We start from the raw sequence: 27,500 nt of genomic DNA, 5'->3' as shown, positions 1-27,500 counted from the left end.
TGTGTGTGTGTGTGTGTGTGTGTGTGTGTGTGTGTGTGTGTGTGTGTAAGTGTGCGTTTGCATTTTCGTTTGTGTGTGTATGTGTGTGTGAGAGAGAGTATGCATTTGCATTTACATTTACATTTACGTTTGTGTGTGTGTGTGTGTATGTGTATGTATGTGTGTGTGTGTGTGTGTGTGTGTGTGTGTGTGTGTGTGTGTGTGTGTGTGTGTGTGTGTGTGTGTGTGTGTGTGTGTGTGTGTGTGTGTGTGTGTGTGTGTGTGTGTGTGTGTGCGTTTGCATTTGCGCTTGTGAGGGTGTGTGTATGTTTGTGTAGGCCTATTTGTATGTGTATGTGTGTGCGTGGATGTGTGCACTTGTGTGTCTGTGTGTGTGAGAGAGTTTCTGCCTATGACTTGACTTGAAAGGTGTCATGTCTGTGTGTGAATTAATCTGTGCCTGCGCACGCCATTGTGGTATAACACGCCATTGTGGCATAACACGCCATTGTGGTATAACACGCCATTGTGGTATAACACGCCATTGTGGTATAATACTACATTGTGGTACCCTCTCCAGGTGAATGACAGCAGCCCCAGGACCCTGCTCTCTCAGCTGTGTGACCTGCTGTACGCGAGGCCTCTGCAGGGGCTGGTCTATGAGGAGGAGAGGCCGCCGCCCCTGGCCTGGGGCCCCCTGGCCCCCATGCTGGAGTTCGTCTCGGCCCAGACCGGGCTTCCCATCGTGGCCGTCGGTGGCGGAGCAGGTCTGGGGAGAGTGCCGCAGGTACGGTAGGCGGTTAGGCAGGCCTGTCATTTTTTTAGAGTGAGGCATCTGCACACTTAAAATCCTTTTTTGATTTTTTTTTTAATTTCATGACTGGATTATGTTTTGACTTTATCAGTCTTCATCAGATCACCTAATGAAGTTGAAACGTAATACAGCCATGAATAAAAAAAAACAACAAAAAGGATTTTAAGTGTGCCGACTCCTCACACCAAAAATTATAGTCAGCCTTTGTCCTGCACCTTTTCCAGGGATCTGGGCAATCTTCACCTTCTTCTTCTTCATCTTCTTCTTTTTTGGGTTTTAATTGCAGCTGGCATCCGAAACGTAATCTTCACCTTCACCTAGACAGGCAGGTCTAGGTTTGCCAACTCTCCCTTGAGATACGGAATTGTCCTGTATTTGTAAACAAAAGTATGGGTTCCGTATTGAGCTGAAAAGGGACACGGGATGTTAAAATGCGTTAAAATGTAGGAAATTACATCTAAGAAACCATTTTCTGGGGGATGACCCCGAGACCCACGCCAAAACAGACTGTTTTATTTATATATTTTATTTTTTCACTGTTGGCAACCCTAAGCAGGTCTGTCCTTTGGGATTTGTACGTGTTTACAGTGTTGTTGAGTCGTTAAGCATGATGCCACTACCTTCTTCATGCAGGTGCAAAGAGGGACAGCAAAGCTACTGTAGGTGAGAAAATCTCACGACAACCTGAGTGAATGAATCACTCGAACGAACATCACATTACCTCACACTGCACATAACAGTGGCACATTTGCTCCCCTTTTCACTTATGTGAGCTACTCTATGAGCCTATTGGGAAATGGGGCGGAAATGGGATTGGCTGAGCCTCTCGTACTATGCCTGAGTTCACACCCCTCCATGTGGTACTTTGTCAAGTTTTCAACATTAAGATTTTTAATACTTGGATACTACTGCCTCTGTAAGACTTTTATGGGCTGTGTGCGTGTGTGTGCGTGTGCGAGTGCGGGTGTGCATACGTGTGTGTGTGTACGCGTGCATATTTGTGTGTTGTGTGTGTGTGTGCGTGCATACGTGTGTGTCCATGTGTGTGTGTGTGTGTGTGTGTGTGTGTGTGTGTGTGTGTGTGTGTGTGTGTGTGTGTGCATGCGTGCATATTTGTGTGTCTGCATGCACGTGTGTGCGTGCGTGCGTACGTGTGTATGTGTGTGTTTGTGTTGTGTGTGCGTACAGTATGTACTTGTGTGTGTGCGCAAGTGTCTGTGCGCACGCACGTATGTGTAACTACTGCAGCAGCATAGCAGTGTTGGCAGAACAAGGCTGTGTTGTGGGTGAGTGTGCTGTGCTGTGCTGTGCTGTGCTGTGCTGTGCTGTGCTGTGCTGTGCTGGATCCCCTGGTGTTCACTTCACGGCCAGGGCCGCTGACAGCTTTGGCTGGGCCCAGGACAAAGTCATCTGAAAGGGCCCCCCTCCCAATACATTCAATGTAATGAGAACCTAATTTTCAGCCCCCTCTGCCCCTGGGCCTTGGACAACTGTCCCCTTTGTCCCCCCATGTCGTCTTCCCCTGTACTGCACTGTACTGTAGCTATTGGAGCCTGGACAAATGAGCAGCTGAAGGGGTGAAGGGTTAAACATCACTGCCACGGGGCTTTTGGACGACTCCTTTGTTTTTTCGCTCTGCAGTGTAAACGACCTCAGTGTGGTGTGGTGTGTGTAGGTGTGTGTGTGTGTGTGTGTGTGTGTGTGTGTGTGTGTGTGTGTGTGTGTGTGTGTGTGTGTGTGTGTGTGTGTGTGTGTGTGTGTGTGTGTGTGTGTGTGTGTGTGTGTGGCAGAAGTTTCTTTCTTTTGATTAGCCCTGTGTGTGTGTGTGTGTGTGTGTGTGTGTGTGTGTGTGTGTGTGTGTGTGTGTGTGTGTGTGTGTGTGTGTGTGTGTGTGTGTGTGTGTGTGTAGACATGCGTGTGTGTGTGTGTGTGTGTGTGTGTGTGTGTGTGTGTGTGTGTGTGTGTGTGTGTGTGTGTGTGTGTGTGTGTGTGTGTGTGTGTGTGTGTGTGTGTGTATGCGAAGCCAACAGATATAACGAGGATAGCTGTAAGGTCTGGTGGTGGCGCTTGAGCAGTTGAGAGCAAGAGTCAAAACCACAGAAAAAAATGCCCCCTAACTACAATTGCCTTTCTCAAATGTCTTTTTCGAATTGTTTACTCATACGGAATGAGATCGAATCCCTTTGATGGTGCTCCTTTGAAGCTCATTCCCAAGCATGCCAGTGCTCTCTGAAAAAAAGCATAATTTCTATCTGTGTGGCTGCCTTCAGTGGTCTTGTCGTGAGAGAGACTCCTCCTCTGTGTTCTTCTATTCTTATTTCTTTCTCATCACAGCCTGCAGTTATGGTACCGTAGCTCCTGTCCAAGACCAAAAAAAAACAAAAAAAAACAATCAATTTCCCAGGGTGCATCATCACACAGCTGATAAATAGACTGATGTCATGAGGAATGTAGAGCTATGTTTGTGGTGCCCCTCTCTACATAGAGGTGGGGCTCCATTTTACTCTAGTTCACCACTTACACTGCCATACAGCTTGAGGCGATCTTCAAAGTGGACAGACAAGACAGACAGACAGACAGACAGACAGACAGACAGACAGTCAGTCAGTCAGGCGGGCAGACCGACACACAGACAACCAGATAGACAGACAGACAGACAAACATACAGACAGACACACAGACACAAACACGCAGACAGACAGACAGACAGACAGACAGACAGACAGACAGACAGGCAGGGTCATTGTAATATACCTTGCCAAACCCCCTCTAAGGGGCCATTGATTAAGTTGAAAATGAGCTTTCATTGCTTAATTAGCCAACTTGCAGACAGTCTTATGAAAACTCATCTAAATAATTACATTACATTACTAAGTTATATCATATTTAGCAGGCAATTTTATCCAAAGCAACTTACAAAGAGGACATACAGAGTGTGGGGCAATACAGAGTTCAGTGGTTTACAGGTAGTAGGTCTAAAAAAGCAAAACAAAGTGTGTAAATGTACAAATTGTGGGATACTAGAGTATGCAGGCATGACAAAAGTTATATAGTGTTACGGATGAGAACAGCTAGATTTGATATGCAGGGAAACTTTCTGGGAAGAAAGGAATCTTTATCAGCTTCTTGAAGGTTGAGAGGGATGATCCTACTCTTGTAGCTTATTCCACCATTGGGCTTCAGTATCACCTTCTGATGAACCGACTCATGAGTTATGGCAAACGTATTACGCAGGGGAAAAAAGGCCATGTTAATTTAACACTTAGAGAGTCAATTTATTAGCATCTAGTGTGTATTTTTCCCAGAGTACTCTCTAGGTGCTGAATTAACACTTAAATGTGTGTTGTCTTTGAGGTCCTCCTCTCCATTTCAGAGAACTTGGGCCAAACAGCTGGAGGTGATTTCTGACATGGGCAGACAGACAGACAGGTAGGCAGGCAAGCAGGCAAGGAGACAGACAGACAAGTAGGCAGGTATGCAGGCAGAGAGAAAGACAGGTAAGCAGGCAAGCAGGCAGGCAGACAGACAGACAGACAGACAGAGAGAGAGGCAGACAGACAGACAAGCAGGCAGGCAGGCAGGCAGATGGGTGAAGTAGTATTATATTGTCTTTGTGCTGCTCCTCTACTCTCCTCAGGAGGTGATCTTTGAGGTGGGTGGGCAGACACACCCACAGACAGACAGACAGACAACAGACAGACAGATAGATGGGCAGACAGACAGGTAGATGTGCTATTGGTAATGTGGTATTGTCTTTGTGCTGCTCCTCTACTCTCCTCAGGAGGTGATCTTTGAGGTGGGTGGGCAGACACACCCACAGACAGACAGACAGACAACAGACAGACAGATAGATGTGCAGACAGACAGGTAGATGTGCTATTGGTAATGTGGTATTGTCTTTGCTGTGCTCCTCTCCTCTCCTCAGGAGGTGATCTTTGAGGTGGGTGGACAGACAGACAGACAGACAGACAGACAGACAGACAGACAGACAGACAGACAGACAGACGGGAAGACAGACGGGAAGACAGACAGACAGATGTGCAGATGTGCTATGGGTAATGTAGGCCTAGTATTGTCTTTGCTGTGCTCCTCTCCGCTCCACAGGAGGTGATCTTTGAGGTGGATGGGCAGACAGACAGACAGAAAGACAGAAAGACAGACAGACAGACAGATGTACTGTGGGTAATGTGGTATTGTCTTTGTGGTGCTCCTCTCCACTCCACCACAGGAGACGGGCTCCATCTTCCTGCAGTTCAGCGCCTCCACGGCCATGCAGCTGGAGGTGATCTTTGAGGTCATGGAGGAGTACGACTGGACGGCCTTCTCGCTGGTGGCCACTCGTCACCACGGCTACCAGGACTTCCTGTCGATGGTGGAGGGTCTGACGGACGGCTCCTTCATCGGCTGGGAGAAGAAGAGCGTGGTCATGCTGAACCTGACGGACGACCCCGGCGGCGCACGGACACGCCGGCTACTCAAGGACAACGAAGCGCAGGTAGGCTAATAGCATTAGCTGTATTTAGCATGCAGCACAATGTGCTACTTTCGCTGGAGCCTCCTACTGCAGCTGGGGCCGTCAGTACTAGGCCTATTCAGTCTGAAAACAGCTCAACAATATGATATGACATTACTCAAGTCAAGTCAAGTCAAGTCAAGCCAAGTCGTCTTTATTGTCAATTTCTTTATATGCGCTGGTCGTACAAAGAATCGAAATTAGGTTTCTTACTCTTCGCATGCACACATAAACATACAGTAGACTATAGGTGTGGACATAGACAATTAGACATAGACAGTACATTACATAGAGTATTACGTCATTACAATTTTGTTGACAATAATAACATTATAACAGAAGCTCTGTATGAAGGGATCGAAGCTCCTGTAATGAATTTTCTGTTACGAAAATGGCAATGACAAGACGTAATGTATGACTTAAGACTAAACACTGTGTGATGTCGTAGTAGTGCAAAGTCCTTCCATGACTAGTGCAGCGTTCGACTGGAAGAATGGCACATGTTATGAGGCTACCAGGTTGACTAAAACTCTGAGGTCGGGGTGGGCGCTGTGGCGCAGCGCGCTAAGCCCCCCCACATTTGGGCTTGCATGCCCACCCACGGGGACCCCGGTTCGAGTCCGGCCGGGGTCATTTCCCGATCCTCCCCTGTCTCTCTGTCCCATTCACTTCCTGTCACCATCTTCAACTGTCCTGTCAAATAAAGGCATAAAAGCCCCTAAAAATATATTAAAAAAAAAAAAAAAAACCTCTGAGGTCGGCAATGTTCAGGACATGCCGAGTAGTACACCAGGTTGCAGGGTAGGGGTGTGAATAATAACCGATATGTATCGATGCATCTATCCTACTGCCGCCAATCGTATTGTATCGTATCGTATCGTATCGTATCGTGGGGTAATCTTAAATATCGAAAATAATCGAATTGCTGGCCCCGGCCCAATGCCCTAGCTTCATAACATAATAGAAGTGGAAAAGTAATTGGAAAAAATCAAATCAAATCATATCAAATCGTGGGGCATTCTTAAAGGACCACTTCAGTCAATTTCAATATGCTATTGTATTGCTCACGCTACCCTTGACTTGTCAGTACAAAGTGATGCCACATTTTTCAGCTCCGAGATATGAGCTATTCTAATGGGGGGAGCGTTTGTTTACATTTAAAAAAAAAAAAAACATAAGCCTTCTCCAAATATTTTCCCAAAAGGTACCGCTGTTTGCTAGTTGTCTGCTGATGTTGCATAACCTTTTGGATGTTTTTGGGAATACATTTAAAAAAGGAATTAAATGTAAACAAACCGCTGCCCCCATTACAATGACCAGGATCTTGGAATAGGCTGAAGAAGGAAAAAAAACATCAGGTACTGACAAGTCCAGGGTAGTGTGAGCATTACAACTGCATGTTGAAATTGACTTAGTTATCCTTTAAGTTATCCTGTAAGTATCGAAAATAATCAAATCGCTGCCTGAAGAAATCGACATCGAATCATATCGTCATGGAGGCTGTGATTTAAAACCCTATAGCAGGGTAGACGGGAGGAGGAGGAGCTGGCTCTCTGGCACTCTCTGAGCCTGGCATTGCCATCTACCATTGCCCTCCTTGGTATGTCTGGGTCGGGTGGTCAGGGACAAAATTATTAATATTACCATAATAACATGAGCAATCAGTAAACAGGGGAGGAGAAGGGGGGGCTGATGGCGCATGATGACATACGATTACATAACACGTCATGATTGTTAGCAATTGGGTAAAATCAGCTGAACATTTCAAATTTCAAACGAGTTCTCTCCTGCCACCTGTAATCGATTCTCCAAGCCCTGTCTATGAATGGTATCCGTGTGTATGGTAAGACCACGGGTGCGTTTCTCGACGGAAACTTACTTGTTCACAATGCAATTTCCCATTGGCATCCTACTAACGGTGCTTTCAAGAAATGGGGTCCAGGGATGCATTTCTTGACAGCATAGTTGCTAACCATGTTAGCTACTTTGTTGGTTGCAATGCAATTTCCCATTGACCACTACCCAAGTTGCTAACTGCTAACAACTACGCTTTCGAGAAATGCACCCCAGGCTGGGTCTATCCCTATCTCTTGCTCTGTCTCTCTCTGTCTCTCTTTCTGGATTATCATCTTCCTGTGAGCAGCATCGGTGATGACTCACTGACTTTTTGTACCAGTAATGTCATCACTTACTCATGCGGTGAATCACCCACTCACCCACTTAATCAATCAGCAGTTTCAGCCGCTCACTCACCCCCTCCCTCCCTGCCTCCTCATTCTCATTCATGCTCTCACACTCATGGCTTTATTTTTTTACTCCACGACCCTTCACTCACTGGCTCACTGGTTCCTCTTTCTCATTCATGCTCTCACACTCACAACACTCATGGCTGTTTTTTCCTTTTCTTTTCTTGCTTTTTTTTCTCTCCGCGACCCTTCTCATTACCTCAGCAGGTGTGACTCATTCACTCGGTGTGTATCACTGACACATTCACTCTCTCAGCAGCTCACTCACTCACTCTCAGCCATTCACTCCGTGTGTATCACTGACACATTCACTCTCTCATCAGCTCACTCACTCTCTCATCAGCTCACTCACTCTCTCATCAGCTCACTCACTCACTCTTATACACTCACCCATCCATCCATTCGTCGGAGCTGTCGGCCACTCGAGCGCGTAATCACTCTCACTTGTTTAATCACTTATTCCTTCCATGTCTCACTCTCACCCGCTCACCAATCCACTTAACCTGTCACTTGCATTTAATCACTCGCTCACACGTTCTTTATCTCTTACTCCTTCAGCAAAAGCTCTTAATCTTTTGCACACTCACTTGTTCACCACCACCACCACACTCTCTCGCTCACTCTCAACTCGATCACTCTCTCGCTTGATAACGTGACGCGGTTCCCGTTGGTTAAATTCATTAAGCGGTGTCTTTTTTTAGAAAAAAGCATCTTCTTGTTCTTCATCTGATCCAACATGCTTGCATCTTTTCCTCCTTTTTTCCTTCTCTCATCTGTCCTCCTTCTTCCCTTCTTCCTCTCGCCCCTCTCCCCTGTCCCCTCTTATGTCCTCTGCAGTCATCAGTGTTGCCAGATTTGTCTGATCAAATCCCGCCCAAAAGGTTCTCAAAAACCGCCAAAATGCGCTAAATTCTGCCCAATTTCAACAAATTGCATTGATTTCTATGGGCACAAAACGGCAAAAAAAAATGCCAAATGCCGAATTTTTACCCGCACACGGCCATCCCAAGTAGCCCAATTGGACGGGCAACCGCCCAATCTGGCAACACTGGCAGTCATCGCCCCCCCCTTGCCGTGTGCCTCCATTCTCTTTTTTCTTTCTTTTTCCTCCGCTCACTCTAGCTCTCCCTATCTCTTTCTCTCTCTCTCCGTCTCTGTGTGCCACCCACCACACATCCCTCCATCCTTTCCCCCTTCTTTCCCATCTTCCCCCTCCCTCTTTTTCTCCCTTCATTAAACCCTCCCCCATTCTCATCTTGTGTCTCTGACTTTCTTATTTTGCACCCTGCTTCTCTCTTCCCTATGTCTTGCTATCTTTATCTTTATCTTTATCTTTATCTTTATCTTTATCTTTATCTTCTCTTTTCTTCTCTTCTCTTCTCTTCTCTTCTCTTCTCTTCTCTTCTCTTCTCTTCTCTTCTTCTCCTCTCCTCTCCTCTCCTCTCCTCTCCTCTCCTCTCCTCTCCTCTCCTCTCCTCTCTTCTCCTCTCCTCTCATCTTTCTGTTCGTGTTGTGGTCTCTGTGAGTTTGCGGCTACAGCTTCTCACCCCCTCTTAATGTCCCTGGCTGGACTGCGGTGTTGGCCGCCCGTGTGTTATTCTATTCATTGGGTGCCTTTCGGAGCCTGTGTCAGTGTTAATATAACATAGTGCCTGTCGCGGTGCAGCCAGGGCCGCTGACAGCTTTTGCTGGGCCCAGGGTAACGTTATCTGAAAGGTCCCCCCCATCTAATACATATATGGAAAGAAAGCTCAGTTTTGGGGCCCCGTCTCTCCCTGGGCCCGGAACAACTGATCCCTTTGTCCCACCCCTGTTGGCTTCCCTGGGTGCAGCCTGTACGCAGTGCATTAACCCTCGCCCTGCCTGCCTAGCCCCCCTTCCTCCTCTGTTGAGTGTCGGTGGGCATGAGCAGCTGGGGCCACACTGGGCATTAACGCTCGCTCTCCTTCACCCTCGATGTCACTGCCACACGTTTCCCATCGCTTGGCCCTCACAGTTACTGGGCTGCCCTCCCTCTCCCTCCCCTCCACTCCAATCTCCTCTCCCTCTCCCTCCCCTCCACTCTCTTCTCCCTCTTCTCTCCCTCTCGTCTCCCTCCCCTCCACTCCCTCTCCTCCACTCTCCTCTTCCTTTCCTCCACGCTTTTCTCCCTCTCCTCTCCCTCCCCTCTCCTCCATTCTCCTATCCCTCTCCTCTCGCTCTCCCTCTTCTCCACTCTCCTCTCCCTCTCCTCCACTCCTCTCCATCTCCTCCACTCTCCTCTCTCTCTCCTCTTCATCTCCTCTCCCCCTTCTCCGCTCTCCTCTTCCTCTCTTCTCCCTCTTCTCCACTTTCCTCTCCCCCTGCTTTCCCTCTCCTCCACTCTCCCCTCCACTCTCCTCTCCCTCACCTCTCCCTCCCCTCCACTCTCCTCTTCATCTCCTCCCTTCTTCCTCTCCCCTCCCCTCCTCCTCTCCAATCTCTATTCTGGAGCACAGGTGAAGCCAGGTTCATCTCTACCTGAATATCTCTCTTTTCTTCTCTGGATCTCTATGTTCTCATTCTCTATCTGCTCTCTCTTTTTACTCTCCCTTGCTCTCTTCTCTCTTCCCCTCTCGCTCTCTGTTGCTCCCATCTCTGCCTCTCCCCTGTCCTCGCGCTCTCACTGCCTCGCTTGCACACACCCACACCCCCTTTGCCACAGTCGTGCGCAAACACATACATTCTCATTAATTTGCTCCCCCTCTCCATCGCCCCTCTCTCTCTTTTCCCTCCCGCACACAGACGCACACTTTCATTAAATCCCTCCTTCCCTCTCCACCTTTTTTTGTCTCCAGCTCTCTCGCTCCCCAATGGTGGCTTTCTCTGTCTCTCTCAATTTAAATGGAACTTTATTGGCATGGCGAGCGTGATTGTTTTTTGCCAAAACATTACAGCATCAAATTCAATAAAGGTTGAATAGTCAAAATCCCCCGCTTACCCTCTGCCTTCTCTCTCTCTCTCTCTCTCTCTCTCTCTCTCTCTCTCTCTCTCTCTCTCTCCCTGAGTCTCCCTGTTCTTCTCATTCCTTTCCCTTTGCTGTCCTTTCTGTTTTTCTCCTCGTTTCATATTCTCTAGTCTTTCATCTTTCTGCTCTCTCTCTCTCTTTCTCTCTCTGTCGCTTTCTCTCTGTCTCTCACTCCTCATTTCTCTCCCTCTGTGCATCTCTGTGCTCTGCCCCTGCTCCTACCCTCCTTATTGCAGACAATCCCCAGGCATGCCCTAACACCAGCCATCAGTAACTACTTCTCTGCTCTCAAGTCCTCAGACATGTATGCAAATATTATTACTCCTCCTTTTATAACACTCCTCTCCTCTCCTCTCCCTTGTTTCTCCTCTCCTCTTCCCTCCCTCCTCTCCTCTCCTCCTCTCCCCTCCTCTAATCTCCTCTCCTCTACCCTCCTCTCCTCTCCCCTCCTCTCCTCTCCATTGTTTCTCCTCTCCTCTCCTCTCCTCTCCTCTCCCCTCCTCTCCTCTCCTCTCCATTGTTTCTCCTCTCCTCTCCTCTCCTCTCCCCTGCCTCATCTCTTCTCCCTTGTTTCTCCTCTCCTCTCCTCTCCTCTCTCCTGCCTCATCTCCTCTCCCCTCCCCTCCCCTCCCCTCCCCTCCTCTCCTTTCCTCTCCTCTCCTCTCCTTTCCCTTGTTTCTCCTCTCCTCTCTTCTCCCTTGTTTCTCCTCTCCCTCTGCACCTCCTGCTTTATCCTCTCTCCTCCCTTGATCTTGGCTCCATGACTTCTCTGCTCTCCTTTTTTTGTTATTTCTTCCTTTTCTGTGCTGCTCTCTTCATTGTCTTCTCTGCCTTTCTCCTCCACCTCTATGGTTGTAAATCCTTACCTCCCCACTCCTCTCTTCCCATACTGTCCTTATTCTCCTTTCTCTTTTCCCTTTTTTGGTTTGGATGGTTTCTTTTCCCTTCTTTTTCTCCTTTCTGCTCTCCTCCCAACTCTTCTTTTCACTCTTTTTTTGTCTTGGCTACTGTTCTATTCCCTCCTGGGCTCCTCTACCCCATTTTCTATTCTTCTCCCTTTCCTCTCCTTTTCCTCTCCCTTTCCTTTCCTCTCCTCTCCTCTCCCTTTCCTTTCCTCTCCTCTCCTCTCCTCTCCTCTCCTCTCCTCTCCTCCTGTCTTATCTCCTCCTTTGTTCTCTCTCTCTCTCTCTCTCTCTCTCTCTCCCCTTTGGCCCCATCTTCCCCTTCCCCCTCTTTTCCTTTACCTTGTACTCTCTCTCTCTCTCTCTCTCTCTCTCTCTCTCGCTCTCTCTCTCTCTTTCTCTCTCTCTCTCTCTCTCCCTCCCTCTCTCTCTGCTCTGTTCTTTCCTGTGCCACAGGTGCGGCTGCTGTACTGCTCGCAGGAGGAGGCTGAGATGGTCTTCCGGGCGGCCTGGGCAGCGGGTCAGGCGGGGGCCTCTCACGTCTGGTTTGCCGTGGGGCCCGCGCTGTCAGGCCTGGGCCTGGAGGGTCTCCCCAAGAGGCTGTTCGCTGTGCGGCCGCAGGGCTGGAGGGACGAGCCCCGGAAGAGGATCGCACAAGGAGTGTCCGTGTTGACCCACGGCGCGGTGGCATTGCGCAAAGACACAGGGGGGACTAACTTTGTCACCAACTGTCAAACGGACGCCAACAGCACGTTCAGAGTGCACGGCAGGATAAAGTAAGGCTTGCCGTATACGGTAGAGCACTTTTGCACACCTCAGTTGCTTCAAACGGGTGCCTTGGATGTTACCAAGGTCATGGTTCAAAGTAGTACTGTAGACAAAATGCTATACTGTACTCCACCCATTACACATACACCTGAAGAAGGTCTAAAACAAATGCAACATTGTGAGCAAGAAATGTATGTGTAATGGATTGTTGTGTATGGGATGTTGTCTACTAGAATAAAGTAAGGCATCATGATTATCAACAGCGGTTTTGTCATACCTATCTGCAGAGATGTCAAAAGTAAAAGTAAAAGCAAATTCATGGTGCAGTCTAAGTACAACACTAGCACATGATATTGCAGAGCTGTTACACCATGCACTCCATTGTATCTAATGAGGTTGTACTGTTACTGAAAAACACCAAAAACATAACAAGTTTGATCCTACCAGCGCAGAGTCAGCTGATCATAAGAGAAATACACAGGTCTACTGGTTTCTGAGATAAGTTACCTGTGTTAGAAGGAAGCTGTGTTTTTCTTTTTTTCTTTTTTTTTTAAGAACTTTTGACACCTCTGCTTATCTGACGAACGTGTCTCATTCCGTTTTCAGCCTGCCTTTCCCATGCATCGTTACATAATTCCATACGAGAGCCGCAGTGTCTACCACACGGTGACAGTTGCTTCAGTTATTATAGTGGCTTCCAGACCTGTTTGTCACTTTCGGTTAGATGTCCTTAGGGGCTATACCTGGTTTTAGTTCCCACCCCTCAGTTTTGACATTTTGTCACCCTCGCAGAGTAGAGTAGAGTAGTCTAATGTTGAATCTGGAAAAACAAAAAAAATGGACCCAGGTCTTTTGAAAAGACACACACATACACTGTCCGTGTATGCATACACTAGTGCAGGGGTGGGAAATTATTTTGGTTAATCTTAAGGACACAAGACTGTTCTAGGTACCCATTTTAAGAATGTTGAAGGAGCATATGAATTTATATTTGTGTTCTTTCTTGTAAAGACTCTGCGGGCCGCATGAAATGGTTCAGAGGGCCCCGGGCCTGTGTTTGCCCACCTCTGCACTAGCGTGTATGCACACGCACGCATGCAACGCACACACACACACACACACACACAATTTTTAGTCAGGAGAATGAACTCTCCTATGAAAGCTTCATTTTACTGCCACTTGCTGTCTGCTGTCAGTAACTGCAGAGGTCCCTCATCGGTAGGGCTGGGTATCGTTTTGATTTTTTCGATACGGTGCCAATTTCGATACTTTGGTTTCGATACCGGTGCTTTTCGATACCGTTTTTCGATACCTGTTGTTTTGAAGTTAATCTCATTATGAAGAACCCATAAGATCACCAAATTCTAAATTTTCACAAGTAGTATTGTGCATACGGTGAGTGCATTTCAGTCATCTTAAAGAATGTTATTACAGATTACTCAATATATATCTTCAGTTCAAATGAAATATAGAAGATGATTTCTAAGTAGCCTAGGTGTTGAGTAAGTAGGCAGGAGTACAGTTGGATGACAGTTAGCTCAGCAATCAATGAGTAGCCTACTTCAATTGCTATGTAGCCTACTATTGTCATAATCTCTAGGCAAACCTAGGCTAGGGCTATTGTTATTTCACAAATTATTACTAGATGGCCTATTGCAGCAAATAATCACGATATTTGTGAAACCCAAATCAGCCATGTAAATTATTTAGTAATCTCAACATCATAGAGCAAAAGAGCATTAGACACATACACACTTCCAGGTGCAGGTTGCTCTCTCTCTCTCTCTCTCTCTCTCTCTCTCTCTCTCTCTCTCTCTCTCTCTCTAGAAGCTTATGCGTATTATTTGCTTTTGAATTCACGTAGCTACACGCTCTCCTTCACCTGACCGCTTGACTCATACATAACCTGCAGATTGGGAAGACCAGACATCCCAATGAAAGTCCAATAAGTCTCCCTGATATTTGATAGTGGCTCTCCGATGCCCGTGAGTCAGATAAAGCATTCCTGATTTTAGACTATGCAAGTTCGCGTTTTTTCAATAGCCAATGCGGGAAAGAGGAATATAATGACTCGTGCGTCATGCGTGGGGTAGCCTACTTGAAATAGATTACGTGCACTTCGTAGGGCGCCCTGCAAAAGTCCTGGGTAAAAAAAAAACAGGCAGTTATATATAGACTGGACGACAGAAAGGGCATTGACAATGTAACACTAATTTGCAAATGTGTTGGTCGGGGTGTCCGGGGTTGATAAGCAGCTCCCTGTAATAAGTTTTTGGAACTTGGGATGTCTGGGAGACGCTATCTTAACGCTGTCTTAACGCATCGCATGGAAGGGATGTCGAGTGGGTCTTTTAGCGCCGTTGCCCTCCGCGGGAACAAGTTTCAAATCTCCGCACTTTATTAAACCCCTTAGCGATCGCCCACACATTGATTCTTATCAAAACTACAGTAGCCGTGCGCAAGTGGAGAGGAGAGTGCACGCTCAAGGAGGTTTAAAACAACAGCATCAGAGGAAGATTGGCGCGACGGTAGTTCTACCACTATTATCATGACTGCACAAACACACACGTCTTCGTTGGACAAATGCGTTGTTGAACATGTTTCAAAATTAACACCTCAGCACAACACAGCCTCAACGTCAACTGTACAGGACTCTGCTGATTGAGCCGCGCCCGCGCCAGGCACTGCCTGAAGAGACAAACAGGGCAGCAGCGCATATAGGCCTAATCTTCTATAGAGTTCAAGAAACACTTACTAACAAATACAAATTCATTTCAAACAATAACATTTTTAATGTCCATTCGTCCATGGCTTGTAAATTTCAGCGCAGCTTTCGGCTCTTAGCCTTGATTTGGTGCGTTAATGTTTCGCCAAGTCGTGTTGCCGTCTTTCGCAGGGACAGCTTTATCACAAATGGAGCATCTGGCTCTATTTGCGTCCAGTCACACGAGCAAAGTTTAACCACACTTTAGATCTCAGCAAGTCTATCAGGGCTGCAACTAGCTACAACTGCAACTACAACTAACTGCAACTAGCTACAACTAAGTTAGCCTACAACATATCCTCACCGACTGTCAGCTGTTCGAGTAAACAAATGCTAGTACTTTTTGAATGAATGAAATGTCTCGTGCTCGTCCCGCCCACCCAGGTCCTTTGAAGCCAATCACAAATGACAATTTCACCTGACTACATGGCTATTGGTTCACAGATTTACTATTGACACAGCAGGGACTGTTGAAACGCACAAAAGGTATCGAAATAAGGCACCGTTTTTTTTGTTTTGTTTTGATATTCAATACTATGTGGCTTTTCGGTCGGCGCCAGGACCGGACCGAAATTCGGTACGCAGCCCTACTCATCGGAGACATGATTTGTCTCTCCTACAGTCGACATGTAATTAGACCTGCAACCCAACGAGAACAATGGAGAACATTCCAGCAAAAACAAGACAGGAAACCTAGGAAGACGCTAACTATTTTGCAGGATAGTTTCAAATTTGAAATCCCTGTTACCAGGGTACTGATTTGTTGGAAAACCAGAAGGGGGAATATGTTTCAGATTTTAAGCAGTATCAATGGAATTACATAATAGCGTGATTACCAAAAGCATGTATAAAAAGTGGAGATATCAAAACCAGAAGGGGGGACAATCCCCCCATCACACCCTGCCTGTTACCCTCACAATGTTTTGTTTCATCATGTCTCTTTTGTCTCACTGCAATGTTTTTTTTAACCTCTCCTTCGATAAAATATTCTCCATCTGGCCCATTATCTTTTTCCTTTAATGACCTCTCCCTGTCTGTTTGTCCCAGGTACTTCAGCAATATCACCCTCGCCGGGCGAGACTACTCCTTCAACAGTGATGGCCTCCTGGCCAGTCCGTCTCTCGATGTCATTTCCTACAACCTGGACAGAGGCTGGGAGGATGTAAGTTACCAAAGTCAAGTCAAGTACAGTAGGACTCCCTCCTCCTTCCCCTTTCCTGTCTCCTCCTGCCCCCTCCCCCACCCCCCCCCCCACACACACACACACACACACACTTCTCTTACTTAAATAAGGACCCCATAGTCTCCACTCCACTCCAAGAGCACCATGCATGGAGCTTTTCGGATAGGAATCATCACACCCACTGGTTTCCCCCGTGGGCTTCAGTTGCAGTGTCTAGAGGGGACATTCTGATTAGCGAGGCCATGCAGCCTTTGGGGTCTGTCTGTGCCTGGGCACTGCTGACACTGTTGTCACCAGCGGTGGGATGAAGTGTCGCCCACAGTGGAGGCAAGCTTCCTGTGGAGCCGGAGAATGCCACGATGCCACCCTGCTAGACTAGAAGTTTTAGTTTTGGGCTGTGTGTGTTTGTGTGTGTGTGTGTGTGTGTGTGTGTGTGTGTGTGTGTGTGTGTGTGTGTGTGTGTGTGTGTGTGTGTGTGTGTGTGTGTGTGAGAGAGAGAGAGAGAGAGAGAGAGAGAGAGAGAGAGAGAGAGAGAGAGAGAGAGATAGAGAGAGAGAGAGAGAGAGAGAGACAGAGAGACAGAGAAGCGGGGCAGCTCATTATTAATGACGGCCCACTGACACTGACCTTAAAAAAAGTGTGAAGTTAGAGGAGCTGCCTGCAAACCGCAATTTAGGGGGGAAATGGTGGGGGATGCATTTGAACGATGGATCACCTTTATAACAGAGTCAAGCAGGGAAGGTGAATCACAGCTGGGGTGCTTCACCAGGTGACAATGACTCAGCTCAGGGGACATACCTACCACAACAAAGAAAGACAGGAACAGGCAATAATAATAAACACACCAGTGTCACACCACATGACATCAGTGTCACTTTTGGATGAGCGGGACAGTGACCCACACATCACTGGGAGCAATATGTCGGTCAGAATTCCAATTTATTCACAAGATCCAAATTGGAATTGGATTTAAGAATTTGCGCCATGAAATAAACCCACATGCAGATGGATTTAATCCCTTCCGTCCACATGCTGCTCTGACAGAGGGTTGTAAGAGGCGAGGCGAGGAGAGAAGAGGAGAGGAGAGGAGAGGAGAGGAGGGGAGAGGAGAGGAGAGGAGAGGAGAGGAGAGGAGAGGGGTGAGGAGAGGAGAGGAGAGGAGAGGAGAGGAGAGGAGATGGGGAAAGGAGAGGAGATGAGATGAGATGAGAGGAGAGGAGAGGAGAGGAGGGGAGGGGAGGGGAGAGGAGAGGAGAGGAGAGGAGAGGAGAGGAGAGGAGAGGCATGGACAGGGAAGGAGAGGAGAGGAGAGGAGAGGAGAGGAGAGGCATGGTGAGGAGAGGAGAGGAGAGGAGAGGAGAGGAGAGGCATGGTGAGGAGAGGAGAGGAGAGGAGAGGAGAGGAGAGGAGGGGAGAGGAGAGGAGGGGAGAGGAGAGGAGAGGAGAGGAGAGGAGAGGAGAGGAGAGGAGAGGAGAGGAGAAATGGTGAGGAGAGGAGAGGAGAGGAGAGGAGAGGAGAAATGGTGAGGAGAGGAGAGGAGAGGAGAGGAGAGGAGAGGAGAGGAGAGGAGAGGAGAGTCACTGCAGGGGTACGGGGGGAGGACAGATTTGGAGAGAGTAGTGGGAAAGTGGAAGAGCTTTGACAGGGCACTCACTACCACAGGGAAGCGAGGAGAGGACTGGAGACATGGTGGGTTCTGTTCTGTATGCACAAATGTCCCCAAGAGAATAAAGCAGAGAGGTGTGTATATAGTAGCGAGCCAGCCGAGGGCTGCCGCTGGGAGAGTTCAGGGATGCAGCGCTGCCTCGGGCGCGCTGAAAGGTTGAACACGACGGCTCGTTTGGACTCCCGCGACGACGGCGAAAGTTAGAACTGTTTAGAGTCTCTTGTCTACTGCCTTTGAGCGCATTGCTGTACAGGGGTGAATTTCTCAAAACCAAAGTTGCTTACTACATTAGCTACTTTGTTGTTTTCAATGCATTTTTCCATTGGCAACTACCAAAGTTGCTAACAGGCTAACAACTTCTCTTTTGAGAAACTCACCCCAGTACTGTAGTCATGCAATGAAACAAACAGTCTCAAACAGAGAAACAAACAGCTCCCACCAAAACGAGGCATAAAAGTGGTATTTTTTATTGCTTGTTTGTCTGAGCGTCTAGTTGCATGTTGTAGCTCCCCTTTAGACTGTTGGCATTCGTTTTTTCAGGTTTTTATTAGATGTGTCCACGTATCTCTATATGAAGCTTTGTCCGTCCGTTGGTCCGTCCGCCGTGACCTGTTTTCCCAATCATTGAAAACTGCTTCAAAAAGATAATAAACAACTGAAATATGATTCCCTATGAACAGTTTTGCTATTCTTGAACTCTTGGGATCATATCTGTCTGTCTATCTGTCAAAAATGTTTGAACGCATCGTTGTCTGCCTGTCGGACTTGTTTTAAGAGTGATGCTAGTCTGTGCCTGTGCTTGTATAATGCAGCAACCTCGATATCCATGGAATTGGGGGCCCTTCTCAAAACCTAGGACAGTGCACTTCCAAGTATATCCGCCTAATTAGTCACGCCTAGTGATTGGATGCTCTTTGGTGAACTCTACGGAATATCCAATCACTGGGTGTGACTAATAAAGAGTATCCAATCACTGGGTGTGACTAATTAGGCTGATACACTTGGAAGTGCACTGTCCTAGGTTTTGAGAAGGGCCCTGAGTCTATTTTTCTCTCAGAGGTTTGTAGTTTTATAAGGCTGTAAAATTAAGAATGCTTGGCAGGCTGTCTGACAGTCGGATGCTTTTTCGCTATCTTCCAGAAGTGGCTTAAAATCTAAATCTGAGTGGTTGTGTTGTTCCGGTAAAATGCTGTGTGAGCACTAAGTTGTGGACTCTATGTTGTTTGGCAGACTGTTTAGAGAAAGGAAGCAGACTAATTTTGTTCATTTAGTCTTGGTGTCACTTTTGATTGCTTTTCAGTTTCAGCTTCCCGTTTACAGGAAATAGTTACAACATTTTAAAAAGAGAAGGTGATGGCCAAGAGACGAGGAAAAAAAACATTCAATTGAAAGAAAAAACAAGAAAATCTGCAGAGGCAATTTAATCACAGCAGATGGTTAATTTAGCTAATTAACAAAGAATAGCCTATCATGTGTTATACAAAATAATGTCAAGCAATATCAGCTCACTTGACTCGAGTATTTACTGTGTTAGTTAAGTGTGTAATTAAACAAGATCTTACACTGGAGACCCGTTGGTAGATTCAGCAGACCATTGTTTGTGATTTTCATGGTATATAAAAACCACTTCAGTTAAGTCAGTCAAGGTTTCAGCATTATTGGCTGATGCAGTTCGGTGCAGTCCGAGCTTTTTATTATTCTTGGATGGCACTGCTGTGCTGTCTTTCCTGTTGTTTTGTTTTGGAGTTTGATCATGTTCTTTGCCCTGCTACATCGCTGCAGTTAAGATGTCTTCCTTTCTCTAACATGATGAGCACTAAATAGCTATTCCTGCACATGGTTTTAGAGGTAAGCAAAAAGTCAAGAGAGATATATCTAAGGACATAAAAGAGGACTGTACCGACATAACAAGTCAGTGCTTGGCATTATTATCATGTGGATATCTGAGCTAGGGCCCATTTGCAACCAAAGTGCATACTTACAACCTGATCCAGCACACCCCTCCCTGCGTATCTGACATGTCATGCATATTTTATAGATTTATGTTTTGTTTGGAGCGCTAAAATGTACAAGGTCTTGTCACCTTTTTGGATGTGCTTCTTTTCCTTTAAACCTTGCGGTAGGTTTTCTGTTGTCTGCATCTGTCTGTGGAAACCAAAGGTGTTGCTATAAGCTCACAAGCTCACCTCCGCCCACGTCGCTCTTCCCTTTCAGAATCCCACTGGCGTTCACGTGTGTTCAGTTCACTGATGTTCTTTCCCCGTTGCCGCTGAATCGGTTTCCAGTAAACTGCTGAATAGGTAGCAGGAAGACGGTGCATATGGAAAGGTGGTATATACGTAAGCCGATTAACAGTCCCGATAAGGGGAGATAAATGCATTCACAGCCCAATTTGCCTTCTGAGTTTGATAGAAAACAAAAAGCTAATGAATTATTCAATTTGACAATCAATCAGCGCTGAGGATAAATCAATAAACCTTTTTTTTTTTTTTTTAAAGAAAGAAAGGTAAGAAAAAACTCAGGTTTTGGTACTGGCTTTGTTAGAAGCCGCTAATTGCGCTAGCTTCTTCCGCCGAGCTACCACTTTAAGTGGGCCAACAGTCCCACATAGACGAGGCCCTGCAGGAGCCAACCTGCTGACTGCAGCCTTTCCCTTTGAATCCCTTTCAATTAGCTCGCCTTCGCCTCGGCCCTCAGGTCTCGTTGAGCGTAAACCCAGGATAAGGGATGGACAGGCACTTATACCGCACACCACACAGCACAGCACAGCAATCTGCCCATTACACCTACACTAGATGTGCTTGCCTCTGCTTTTATTGAATATTTAATACTCTTTTCACAATGACTAGCGCCCATTACTGTGGCTCCTGCCAGCATATGGTGCTTGTGCTGTCGGCAGAAGCGCGCCGCTCTGTTAGTAATGATTAGCTTAGGTCAGTGCTGCCCCTGGGGACTGCTGTGTTCCTTTGGCATGTGGTACCGTACAGGTGGATTAAAAAAAAAAAGTCAACCCCTGCTAAAGCTGGGATGTCTGCATATGAATGCAAAAAAGGGGAGGATTTTTCGGAGGAAATTTAAATGGAATTTGAGGTGGTAGCCTACTCTGAATCTTTCTGACAGAGAAATTACCACATCTGTTAAAACATGCTACTTAAAAACGCCTGAATGCCTGTAATAATTATTGATGAATATGTTATTTTACCTTGCCTTGCTGAAACAGGTGAATTTATTTTAGGGCAGACCATTCACGATTTTTTTTTGTGCAAAAATACTGTATTTGCATCCAATAATACCCTGTTAATATAATGAGGGAGGTGTTGATTTAGAACGTGTTGTTCAGTGGTTGTTGATGTCATAGCTTGGAATCTGCAGCAGTGGTGCCCTCCTGACAGACCTCCACCGTCTTGAAGCGATGTAATGGAATGCTGTGTCTCTCCCTTGTGCCACGCGTCCGTTTGACCCCCACTTGCATTCTGTCTGTGGGAAAAAGACTGTGACCTTTCTCTGTCACTGAGCACTTAGCCAGACACCCAGAAGTTCCCCCAATAGAGTGCCCAAGGAGAAAGCGGCAGAAAAGCGCTGCTCATTTTTCACTGCTGTCCCCAATGTAGGACTGCGCTCGCTCACACTCACCCACCCGGCCAGCCAGCCGACGGAACACGGAACACAGGACCTTGTTAGGTAATGACTCCCTCCTCCGCTGGCCTTGTGCTTGTTTCACATTACAGTCCGCAATGAGCCGAGCTCTGCTCTGACCTCTGACTCCCGTGTGATTAGGTCATTTCCATAACAGCATGTGGTACAGTGTGGTGGAGGTGGTGGGTGCTGCACTAGAGCAGCACTGCCAGATCGACCGACCCCTCACTGTATGTGTGTGTGTGTATGTGTGTGTGTGTCATTGTCAAACTGGGAACACTGATGATGGGTTTTTATCCCACTCCCCCTCTGGCTATTACATTCATTACATTACATTACTCTTAGCTGATGCGTTTTTATCCAAAGCAACTTGCAGTTATTTAGGCACAGGGTATTGGTTACAGGCTCTGGTGCAATGTGGGGTTAGACACCTCGCTCAAGGGCACTTCAGCCATGGATGAAGGTGCTGGTAATGGTGGGATTTGAACCTGTAATCCTCTAATCTAAAGGCTAGTGTTCTAACCATTGAGCCATAGCTGCCCCTCGGCTCGGCTGTACTTAAGCTTTGACTATTTTCTGCTTTTTTTCAGTACAGTATTTCATGATTTGCATTCAGCTCTTGTGTGTGACTCCTAGTGATGTGTTCTCTGTAGCCAGGCCGTGCCTTCCTAATGATATAACAACTTCAGTAGTCAGGCCAAGAGCAATATAAATATTCGTTTCTGAGCTCCCGAAAAATCGGGAACTCCTCCCGCTTTGTCGGGAGGGAAACAACCATTAGCAAACCAAGGGAGGCGAGTCAACCATGGCGTTTGGGAAATGTTAATTGTTATGCTCTTTTGGATTTGAAAGTCGATGATAATCAGGCTATGTTCTCTGTGTCTTACTATGTGTCTCCCCAGGTAGGATCGTGGGAGAATCGCATGTTATGGTGTGTTACATTACTCTCAGCTGATGCTTTTTTATCCAAAGCGACTTGCAGTTATTTAGATACTGTACAGGTTACAGGCCCTGGTGATTTGAATTCAGCTCTTGTGTGTGACTCCTAGTGACTCCTAGTGTTGTGTCCCCAGTGGCGTATGTGTCTCCCCAGGTAGGATCGTGGGAGAATGGCGTGCTGCGGCACGTTACATTACTCTTAGCGGATGCTTTTTAATCCAAATACAGTTTTTTTGTGATTTGCATTCAGCTATTGTGTGTGACTCCTAGTGAGTCATAGTGTGCCCTGTGCCTCATGCATCTCCCCAGGTGGGATCGTGGGAGAATGGCGTGTTGCGGCGTGTTAGATTACTCTTAGTGACTCCTAGTGTTCTCTGTGTCTTACTATGTGTCTCCCCAGGTAGGATTGTGGGAGAGCGGCATGTAAATATTAGTTCATTATTTAGTAAATATTCAAAGATCCAATTTGGCTGTAGACAGCAAAGTGTCAAAGAGTAGCATAGTTGCAAGAAATACTCTGGCCACCATCTTACACAGTACACCTTGAACTATTTTCGGCTTTTTTTCTCAATACAGTTTTTCATGATTTGCGTTCAGCTTTTGTGTTTGACTCCTGTGTTCCCTGTGCCTCATGTGTGTCCCCAGGTAGGATCGTGGGAGAACGGCGTGTTGCGGCTGCGCTACCACACCTTCTCCCGCTACGGCCAGTTCCTGCAGCCGCCCGACGACGCACAGCACTTGCACGTGGTCACTTTGGAGGAGCGCCCGTTCGTCATCGTGGAGCTGGCGGACGCCGCCTCGGGCACCTGCATTCGAGACTCCGTCCCGTGCCGCAAGTCCCTCAATAGCAGGTGAGATGTGAGCCCTATACACTACTCTGCCCCCATGACCTCTATCCATCAGCTGCCCTCCCCCTCCTCCTCTCCTCTTGCTCTCTGCCCCCCCCGGCTGCTGTCCCGCTAAGATGGGTCAGGGACAAAGACCCGCACTCCAGCACATTTTCAATCATCGATCAAGCAGTCAGTCGTGCTGTTCTTCTTTTTTTTTCTTCCACCATCCGTTCCACCATTACATCTGTCCCCCTAAGCGAAGTGTCGAGAAGAGAGGAAAGATGGGTTTTAGGGATACTGCCGTGCCGTCGCCTCTGTCTCAGTCCATCACTATATATGATTTTTGTGGAAAATAGTGTGGGGTTATTTCCTTTCAATCCCCTCTTTCACCTTTTTTATTTTATTTTCCATTTTTTTCTATCTTTTTTTTTCGTCTTTCGCCCCTCTGCCCCCTCAGGGTCAGGTCACTCTGTGGGGGATTTGGGACTCGGTAAACCTGTCGTACCATTTCAATCAGGCTGGCTGGCGCTCTCTAGCATTTATTTCCCAGACCCCTCTGGCCATGCACCTCCTCCTCAGTGCACAACGTCCGATTTAATCCATAACAACCCTTAGCCCATAGGTGGCTAACCCGCGGCTCTCGAGCCGCATGCGGCTCTTTGCCTGGTGTCTTGCGGCTCTTGCGTTCATGTCCAAGTTTGTGTTTAAGTCCCATAGGCAATATGCATTAGAATCGCGCACACAAAGTTGATTAGAACTATGGCAAATTAGTGCCCTGTGGTCTTGGTACTGTAGTAGGCCTTGCCTAAATGTGTCCTAAATGATCACGTTGATGTGTGACATTTGTTACTGCAAATAGCCTACAAGACGCGACTAAACAAAATATCTGCAAAATGTTTTAACCTGAAAAATTTTGCCATCACTTCTCAATAAGGTCGAGAAAATGTGCTGTCCATATTAGATCCTATCGCTCGGATATGGCGGTTATAAATGTGCAAATGATATGAAGAGAAAGGCGTCTGGAGCAGAGATGCGCCGAGAATCTCTGTCCTGCGTAGCCATCTCTGCGCTCTTTTAGGAGGAGTGTTCATGGCTATTGACCCGAATGTGAAATTATGTTTTTGGTTTAAAATCGTTTTATGTTCGCGGGCTATAGACAAAATAGCGCCAAAAATAATGTTCTACCCTGGTTTATCAGCCATTGTTAAAGCGGCGCGGGCAGACAGCGTGCAGGTGGGAAACCATTTCAATCGACTTGTCGCTTGTCCGCGCTCAGTTTAGTCTCAAAAAGAAAACTTGGTCTTTCTCCCCTGGCCGCCTGTCAGCACCCGCTGAAACATTAATGTGGAAAATGAACGGCGATTCACGAACCCAGTGTTTCCCACAGAAATTTCGGAAACTATGGGGGCATAGGGGGGGGGTCTTTTCACACGGGCCTTTAGGGGGGGGGTTGTATTTACGCAGCGTAAATGCAAAACGGCAAAACAATGAGTACACTATGACATTGGCGCATGGAGAAACTATAGGCCTACATTTCAGCCATTTGTACTTTGAGAAATAAGGCTACATAAGATTTTACCCATGACATGTATAATAGCCTAGTAGTACATAAAAAAATAAAAATGCAGTACAGTGAATCATTTGTGTTTACAACACAGTTTCATTCGTCCCTCATGCAGGGGTCTATGTAATGAAAAAAATAATAAAACAAAATAGGAGCAAAGGTAAGAATTTAAGAGCACTGTGAAATTGTTAACGCATAGACAAAAAGGGTCTAAGAGGGTAGGCTATGCCTTTTCCCCCACACACACATAGGCGTACACATTCAAGCGACTTTGAGAATCATGAAATTATCATTATTATTACACGAGGGGTGCTGGCAGGGCTGGACTGGGATCTGAAAAGGGCCCGGGCAATTTTTGACTCCTGAGGGCCCAGTGCCTCTATCGGTATATCGGTATCGGTATATGATGATATTGTCTCGGCGTATATATACAGACATATAATGTATGTATAATGTATAGGCCTTTATATGGTGGTCATGTTTTTGTTACACAGAAGATATTCTTGCCCACTGGACCTGGGCTGAAAGGAAGAAAAAAAGCTGCTGTGCACCATGTTCCCTTCATACTGCTTCTGAAGTTCTGAGTAGCCTATGTTTGAGGGTAGGAGATAGAGAGAGGAGGACAACTAACTTTATTTTCCTGATTATGAGCCCTGACCAGTGAATCTCAATATAAAAAAGTATCCATACCATTTTTCTAAAGCAAAAACTGAAAATGGGTCCCACAGACCCAAACACATTAAGAGTGGAGTGTCACAATGGGAGTTTCCCAGGTGGGCTTTCAAAGCAATATATAGCAATAATACACCAAATCTAATAATGATAATAAAATCTCGTAAAAATAATAATTGCCTTAGTTGAATGTCAAATTGCTCCAGTTCATACAGTCAGTGAGCCTGCTTACTAAATGGCATGTTAACAACACGCCCCCCTTTACCAACGCGCCCCAAAACCAAAAGTTGTTATCTAGGCATGAACTGTAATGCCGCTTGAGACTCATCAAAAGAGGCTCGGATTGTCAACGTCTGACAAGTGGGGTTTTTTCGGAAACTCGCCATTTTTTCACCACAGCAAAACCAAGTCGTATCGCTTAGACTTCCAACATAGCTTACACACTGCAATGCCAACAACAACACAAATAGCTAAAGTGTTCACAACAGGTCATGTGAGCGCGTGTAGCGATTCCCTAACAATGGGAACGGCTGGTCGGCGTCTTACTTATCCATCTAAGAGGCAGATAATACTCAGATGTCTTGATCATGACGTGACATGACATTAGGGGAAAAATACAAAAATGCATTTTGTATAAAATCGTAGTTGCACAAAACTGCGACAAGCAGAATAGTAAAAAAAAAAAAAAAGATATTGTAGGGTTTGGGAAAGGGCGGGGATGCGCCATTGCGACGTAATTAACATGCTATTACAAGACACAGTACACATGTCGTCCGTGTGACAGCCGACACATTAAAAGAAATGGCTACAAGAAGTTCATGAAAATAAATCTACATATTTGTTACTGATTTGAGCGAGTGAAGAGGGACGACAACTTAAGTTTCATGCGGAAAAACGCAGAAGCCAGCTAGATCTAGAGTAGAGGACAGGGCACGACGCATAACTAATACACAGCACACATCACGGCCTTGTGACAACAAGACAAATGAAAGATTTCTATGCTGGCATTATACCATACAAGAGAAGTGCAGGAAAAGGCATCAAAATGTGTACATGTTTACGATTGATTTCATTGAGTCAGGATGACAACTTGGTCTCAGGCAAGGGAAACGAACCAAGCAGCGTATAGTTATCACCAGACGGTAGGCCTATGGGTAATAGAGGTAACCAAACTTGGCTACACTGCATTAGCTAGAGGGTGTGCTGGGGTGAAGACTAACCTCAATATCCCTGAGTCACGTCTCGTCTCCCGTCTCCTCATCTTTTCTTCCCCTGCTCGAACCCTCTCCTACACCTACACCACCACCTCCTCCTCTTCATTATCCAGCACCACCTGTCCGCTCACGGCCCCAGTGTCCCAACCTATCGAGCCGTCCAGCAGTGCACCCAATCCCCACCTCCGACGGGCCGAACCACATTAGCTGGACCTTATGTTTTTAGTTTTAAACAACTTGTCAGTGATTTTAGCACATTTGCCGCGTCCAATTTAGGGTATGCGTTATCTTTTGCGCTTGTCATGTAGCCACTCTTCTTTCTCAATTTTGCGTCCACCAGAGTTTTAAGCCAGGTGGTCGTCAACTACTATTGAGGTGATGATTAGTTTTGTCAAGTGGGGGTCTATAGGGAGGGGCGGGCCTTAGAGAACCGAAGTGTTTCATTGGACTAGCCCAATGTGCATAAGAAGAAGCATCCAATGGGCGAAGGAAATCGTAATTCATTAACAAAAACGGAAATCGTAAAATAAAGGAATATTTTTTTTTTTTTTTTACATTTTCGGAAACTATGGCGGCCAAATTTAAACTATGGCGGGCCGCCATAGTTTCCTCAATGTATGGGAAACACTGCGAACCACCTTGTTAATTTCGGATGGTGTTGTCGTCAGGCATCCAATGATCATCTCATCTGTGCGCAAGAAAGCGGTGCCTGTGCGCCTAAAGGGTGGTTTAACCCCTGAATGAGCTAAAAGAGGCGGAGAATCTTTGGGCCGCGTTACTTCGTGCTCTGTTATAAAGAGTGCTCATGGAAATTATGATGTGA

At 46.6% G+C, this 27,500-nt stretch overlaps 1 protein-coding gene across 1 annotated transcript in view; it reads left to right on the top strand.

The window, feature by feature from the left end:
* The window catches only part of LOC134449050 (glutamate receptor ionotropic, NMDA 2D), an 87,756-nt gene that overhangs the window by 28,376 nt on the left and 31,880 nt on the right, over nt 1–27,500 (top strand). The window contains exons 3-7 of the mRNA XM_063198810.1: nt 560–766; nt 5,022–5,288; nt 11,897–12,216; nt 16,020–16,134; nt 23,043–23,248. Of these exons, the coding sequence (XP_063054880.1) occupies nt 560–766; nt 5,022–5,288; nt 11,897–12,216; nt 16,020–16,134; nt 23,043–23,248 (1,115 nt within the window). The remainder of the gene's footprint in view (nt 1–559; nt 767–5,021; nt 5,289–11,896; nt 12,217–16,019; nt 16,135–23,042; nt 23,249–27,500) is intronic.

The sequence above is a fragment of the Engraulis encrasicolus genome, chromosome 5, assembly GCF_034702125.1.
Source record: "Engraulis encrasicolus isolate BLACKSEA-1 chromosome 5, IST_EnEncr_1.0, whole genome shotgun sequence".
In the NCBI taxonomy this organism is placed as follows: Eukaryota; Metazoa; Chordata; class Actinopteri; order Clupeiformes; family Engraulidae; genus Engraulis; species Engraulis encrasicolus.
The sequence above is the reverse complement of the archived record's forward strand: the minus strand, read 5'-3'. Positions and strand labels throughout refer to the sequence as shown.